Genomic DNA, 6,540 nt, shown 5'->3' on the forward strand with positions numbered 1-6,540 from the left:
ACAAATGTAGCCTTCCTTAGATACCACCAGCCAAGGTGGTGTTTTCATGCCGAAGGTGGCATAGAGTGTCCATTAACCTTCATCTTCCTTCAGTGGGCCCTCATTGCCTGCTCTCCCACTCACACTCCTGACCATTGTCCGTGATAATACTCATTATGCCTCGGGGTCAGAAGAATAAGCACCGCACTCGTGAGAAATGCCACCAGTCTCGCAGTGACTTCCAGAATCACAAGGGAGTTCAGGCCCCTGTAGCAATGGAAGAGCCCCCTGCCTCCTCTTCTCCTGTTTTGGAGGGTAATACCCCAAATCTATCACCTACAGAGTCAACCAGCACTTCCCAGGAGTCTTGGGGTGGCCTGTCTACCACCATTACCTCTTCAGATATTTCTGGTACAAGATCTGATGAGGGTGAGGACAGGCAAGATGAGGAGCACCTATGTTTCCCTAAGGTCTCACCTTCTACTAAGAGCTCATGCATTGATATTCTAACTATGAAGGTGGGTTTGCTGGAACAGTTTCTTCTGTACAAATATAAAATGAAACAGCCCATTGTGAAGGAAGACATGATGAAGATTATTGGCCAAAATTACAAAAAACAATATCCTGAGATCCTTAAGAGAGCCTCTGAACGCATTGAGGTTGTCTTTGCAGTCGAACTGAAAGAAGTTGACTCAACCAGACACTCCTATGACCTGGTCAGCAAAATGAAACTCCCTAACAATGGGAGGGTGCGTGCTGGCAGGGGGTTACCCAAGACCGGTCTCCTGATGACAGTCCTGGGTGTGATCTTCATGAAGGGCAACTGTGCTACTGAGGAAGACATCTGGAAATTCCTGGGTATGATGCGAGTATTTGCTGGGAGGAAGCATTTCATCTACGGTGAGCCCAGAAAGCTCATCACCAAAGACTTGGTGAGACTACGGTACCTGGAGTACCGCCAAGTACTGAACAGTGAACCTCCACGCTATGAGTTCCTGTGGGGTCCGAAAGCTCAAGCTGAAACCAGCAAGATGAAAGTCCTGGAATTTTTGGCCAAGATCAATGAGATGGTTCCCAATGTCTTCTCATCAAGATATGAAGAAGTTTTGAGAGAGGAGGAAGCAAGAGCCCGAGCCAGACCTACCACAATAGCCAGTGTGCATTACAGGGGCACATCCAGCAGTTTCTCCCACTCCTATTGAAATCTGAGGTTTTAAAAAAATCATCTAAATAAGAAAATATGACATCATAGTAGGGATTTTCAGGGAAATGGGAAAGAATCCCATAATAAATTTACTGTGATAATGAAACATAAAAAAAAATGATAAAACATCAACTTTGGTGCTCTTTATTCCTTCAGTCTTTTGTTTCATAAAATTAAAGGACCTACACTTCAATATCCTTAGTTTATTAAAGAATTTAAGGACATTACTTCACAACAAGTCAGACCTCATATTCTCTTATTCTCCAAATGTCTACTGAGTAATCTTCTTTCTGGAAAGTCCCATGCTAGGAATGGGAATGCTAAGATAAAGACCTAGCCTTTCCCATAGAACTTTAGAAAGGAAGATATTGAGATACCCTCTATGTCTTATGAGAAAGTTAAAAAAAGAAAAATAGGATGAGGAGGGAGGTGTCCTAGGGCAGATGAGTGTGTATATTCCCTGAAAAAAGGCAGTTTAAGTTTGGGGATCTTGCAGGTCAACCTATGTGATGTAATTTAAAATTAAACTACATGATGGACTAGACTGAGGGTGTGGGAATGGTGATCAGAGGCTATACCTTAAGATGATGCATCTCAGAGATGAGAGAAAAAAAACATCTCTAAACGGAAAATTACACTGTGCTATAAGGTCTGAAATTAAGGTTCAATGTTATGGGTTCCTTGAAATTTAGTGAAACCAACAGGGCCTCAAGTTGCCTAAATGAAAGTTCCCCTCCAGACTGCACATTTGCAGATAAGGTCCACTATCAAACAACCATCTTCATCAAGGGGACGAGGGACATACTGTGCTTATTCCTAAGTAGCAGATCTCTGTTCCCTACCAGCTTGCAGAATTATTCAAAGAAGCTGATTACATGGTACCATGGGAAATAAGGTCACCTCAACCTCTTGACACCAAAAATTGCCTCCCACAAATGTGCTCATTCATTGTGTACCTCGGTGACCCTCACATTGTACTATGTAGCACATTGTGCCCTTCTCCCCTAGCCAAGTGAGTACACATGATTAATAACCAGTTGTCCGTCTCATCTCTGCCGTGTCAGGTGGTACATGTTTGAAGTCCACATAACCACAGAGTAGAAGTTCCTTCCTCACCTCATGGGGTAAAAAGGAGGCCATTAAAACAACTCTGATAAATTACTTCGGCACTGTAGATAATCCAAAAAGAAATCTCTCCCTAGGGCAGTGTATTAACCTGTTAGGAATGCCCTAAGATAATAACACACACTAGGTGGTTTAAAATCAAATTTATTTTCTCATAGTTCTGAAGGCTGGAAGTCCAATGTCAAGGAGCTGGCAAGATTGGTTTCCTCTAAGGTGGCTCTCCTTGGTTCCCATATGGCCACCCACTTTATTTGGTTGTCCTTTTGTGTGTAAGAATCTCTGATGTCTCTTTTGGGCCCTAGTCTTTTTAAAATAAGGACACTAATCAGAGTGGGTAATGGCCCACCCTAATGGCCTAATTTTAATTTAATCATCTCTTTTATGACTTCATCTCCAACTATAGTCACATTCTGAGGTATGCGGCCGGTGGGGGGGGGTGTCATGGCATCAACATACATTTTGGGGGGACACAATTCAGCTCCAAAAAAACAAGAATCAAAGGTATCTTTGTTACTATCTCAATAAAGAAAAATATAGTGCACAAATAGGTGTTCTAAACACAATGACTCCAGGATGTTTTGAGAGAAAAGGATGAACTCCCTTGAGGTGACACCCCCAGAAGGCACTGTATTGACACTTACTTGCTTTGAACTGGCGAAGTCAGAGTCCACACTGCATTAAAAGAGCATTTTAATTAGATTATCTTGGTTATATTTTGGCAAATTCTAAGAGAAGGTTAGATTTTGGTGGGGAGGAAACAAACTAAAATAGAGGTGATTTGAACGGAAGGACAACTGAGAAGAATGTAAAGAGTAGGTCCCCGACAAAAAGCAAGGAGTTTTAAGTTGTATCCAGGTGGGGAAAGAAAAACCACACACCAAAATTCAATAATAAACACTCTTATAGGGAAGAGATAATTAATTTTACTTGCTAAAGTGAATTTTTGGCTGATTTGATGTTCTTTTGTCTTTTGCCAGTCATCTTGACAGATGCTTTGTAAATAGTACCTACATTCCTACAGTCTTACAATATAGTTTACCAAACTCAGCTGGTACATGAAGAATTGCAAATATTCTCATATTCACAAGGTGTTAAGTGTCAGAACTAGACTGTATCCCTAGTGTGAATTCATCCAGGGCATACAGTGGGTTACCACTCCCATCCTGAAGCAGACCTTATGAAACTTTATTCACTTTTCTTTTCACTAATTCGAAATATATCTCAGGGGGGAAAAAAAAAGGAATATATGGCCAGAGCAGTAAGAATACCAAAATAAATGAGAAGTACAAATAATGAAAGGAAGGATATAATATCTCCAAACAATGCATAGTGTTGCTTAACTTCAAAAAATGGCAGTCTCATGAAACTGTCTGGCTCAGCCTGGTTCCTATGGCAAGTATTTTAGAACAGAAGCTACCTAAGAGGACAAGTCTGGGTAGTAGAGAGAAGGAATAGATCAGTGTAGCTTTTTACTCTGATATTTTGCCATCCAAGCTAAGTCTCTTAATTGTTCTTCACCTTCCCCATCTCCTGTCAGTCCTGGGACACAGACTCATCCTCTGTAAGATTTGCATGAGGGAGATCACAAAAGTTTGCAGGGATGTGGCATTGGTCTGAAAGCCTTTCATTAAAGAGACTGGAGCCAAGATGAGGAATGTATGAGCAAAGGCTGACGAAAGCAACATGCAGTCATGTAGGCAGTCACACAGCGACCTCCCCTCCCCTGCTCTTACATCTAGGCTGTCAGACTGATGTCTCTGTAGGTAAGGTATCAAGGATGTGAGGGTCATGTAAGGTTGGTGGTGGAGAGAAGGGCCCAGGGTCCTAGATGAGTGTAACTGACAATCCTGTATGACACTAAGGGTGTTCTCCACCCCAGAACAGAGGGGGCACCAGAGATCCCGCCCCCTGCTGCCAGCCTTGAAAGACCCTGTCTTTGGTGACAGGAAGAACAGCCCTCACTTCCTCTTGGGGCGTCTAAGGAAGGCACGAGACTTTGCAGTCGGCGGCTGCCTCAGGACAGGCGAGGGAGGAATCCCCCGAACCAAGCACAAGGTGAGGAGCCTGATTAAGGAATAAGAGAACACCCTCACCCCCAACAGGCCCCCTTCCGAGGCCCGGCCGCTACTTTTGGTCCTAGCCGCCCCCCGCCTCCCCGTCACGTCCGCGCTTCCCCCCCTCCCCTCACCCCCCATCCCCCCGTTCACGAGTGCGCACACGTGGCAGAGCGGTCAGTCAGGCTGAGGGTGATTTTTCAAAAGTCGCAAGGTGAGGGCTTTGGTGGGAGGCGCTAGTTCAGTAGAGGGAGGAGAAGACCCTAACAAGAATCAAGGTTAGGAAACTTAAATAGAAATTCTGACCAGAGCCATGCTAGCGGCTCCCGGGGAAAATAAGCATGGCGGTCGGTCACATGGGCCTGAGTTTTCCCTCCATATTTGAAGGATCAGGAAACTGAAGGTATTGATCTCAGGGGAAGCGTACCATGCCCTGAAGGAAATCAAGGATGTAGAAATCCGAGTTAGGACTGCAGGGACCAATAATTCTAGAACAATAAGGTGGCATAGAACTCACTGCGGCCCTCAATCCTGGGGAGCTCCGGGGCAGGGCTGTCGGGCATCTTGGGGATAAGAGAGCCTTGGTCTGAGGGCCAGGGCCTTAAGTTAGCAAATGAAAGCATTCAGCTGGGAATCAGGGTAAGGACTCTGTGAGAACTAAAGGAATCTCTGTCCTGGTGACATATTGACTGACATTCATTTTTTTCCTGTGGTGTCACGTGAGAGTTGTGGGGGAGGAGAGTGTGTGCTGTCGGGGGTGGGGTGGGGTAGGCGGGTGAGAGATTTTGTTTAAAAGGGATTGTTTGCTCTCTGCAGTAGGAGGATTTCTAGATCTTTCTAAGAGTTAATGTGAGGACCAAGACGTCTGAATAGAACAACCACAGTGAGAGTACAAGAGAAACCATCCCCAGTTCTTAGCCTTGGAAAACAATGGGCAGGGAAGACAACTCCCATATTCTCACAGGTGGTGTAAGGAGATATTGGCAGGGAGAGAAGATTTCCAGACTATGCTAGCGGCCAAAGAAAAGTTGGAGGGGCACCTGGGTGGCTCAGTGGGTTAAAGCCTCTGCCTTCAGCTCAGGTCATGATCCCAGGGTCCTGGGATGGAGGCCCACATCAGGCTCTCTGCTCGGCAGGGAGCCTGCTTCCCTTCCTCTCTCTGCCTGCCTCTCTGCCTACTTGTGGTCTCTGTCTGTCAAATAAATAAATAAAACCTTTAAAAAAAATAAAGAAAAGTTGGAAATGACCACTGAACATGCAAAGATAAAAAAAATCAGATCCCCACATTTGCATTCAGAACTCGAGGTTTGTTTTTTTTTTAAGATTTTATTTATTTATTTGACAGACAGAGATCACAAGTAGGCAGAGAGGCAGCAGAGAGAGAGCGGGAAGCAGGCTCCCTGCTGAGCAGAGAGCCCGATGCGCTGCTCGATCCCAGGACCCTGAGATCATGACCTGAGCCAAAGGCAGAGGCTTAACCCACTGAGCCACCCAGGTGCCAGAACTCGAGTTCTGAGACTCACCCTCACTTATTTATTATCAAATCTGAGAGAGAAGAGATCTTTAGTGTGAGGGTACAACCACCAGTGAGCAGAAGGGATGTGTGCCAGGCACTACCTGGAGGCCAAATGAGTACCCTGAATGAGAAATAAGGACCAAAACAGCCCAGGAAGGAGAGGGCTCCACACAGCTCTCAGTTGGGGAACCCCGACAGGGATAGGGAGTAAGAAACTGCTAGTTTATTTCTTTCTCTGGGGTCTCTGGCTTTTGTTTGAGATATCATATCGACTTCACAGCAATAGAATAGAGGAGGCCCAGGACCTGTGGAGAGTTGACAAGATGATCTTGAAACTGAACTGAGAAGCCCTGGCAGCCTAGAATAGAGGTTCCCCACTGGCAGCCTCTGATGTCACTCCAGTGCACCCCAGGCAGGGCTGGCACATTGCAGTCTAAGGTTCCCTTTAATTTCCTCTGTAGGGTTCTCAAGGGACAGGCTGACTAAAGCAGGAACCTTGTGGGTTCCTGGAGCAGTACCCTCAAGTAAACCTGCAGAGGCATCCTTGGTTAAAGCCAAGGTGGACTCTTCCTACGGAAGGTGCTCACATCATCTCATTTTCTATCCTTCAGGGGTCCACGTCTCCTGATCTCTTGCCTGCTGTCTGTGACTCTTGTGTCATC

General features: G+C 45.4%; 1 protein-coding gene across 1 annotated transcript; it reads left to right on the forward strand.

The window, feature by feature from the left end:
• Nucleotides 1–155: 155 nt before the first annotated feature.
• LOC123935380 (melanoma-associated antigen B5-like) lies at nt 156–1,181 on the forward strand. Its single transcript, XM_045996130.1, has one exon. It carries the CDS (start codon nt 156–158, stop codon nt 1,179–1,181), a length of 1,026 nt encoding a protein of 341 aa, XP_045852086.1.
• The last annotated feature ends 5,359 nt before the right edge of the window (nt 1,182–6,540 follow it).

This window comes from Meles meles, chromosome X (assembly GCF_922984935.1).
Source record: "Meles meles chromosome X, mMelMel3.1 paternal haplotype, whole genome shotgun sequence".
Taxonomy (NCBI): Eukaryota; Metazoa; Chordata; class Mammalia; order Carnivora; family Mustelidae; genus Meles; species Meles meles.

Coding starts and splice junctions, on each gene's coding strand:
- LOC123935380 (XM_045996130.1), top strand. CDS start 156: ATGCCTCGGGGTCAGAAGAATAAGCACCGCACTCGTGAGAAATGCCAC.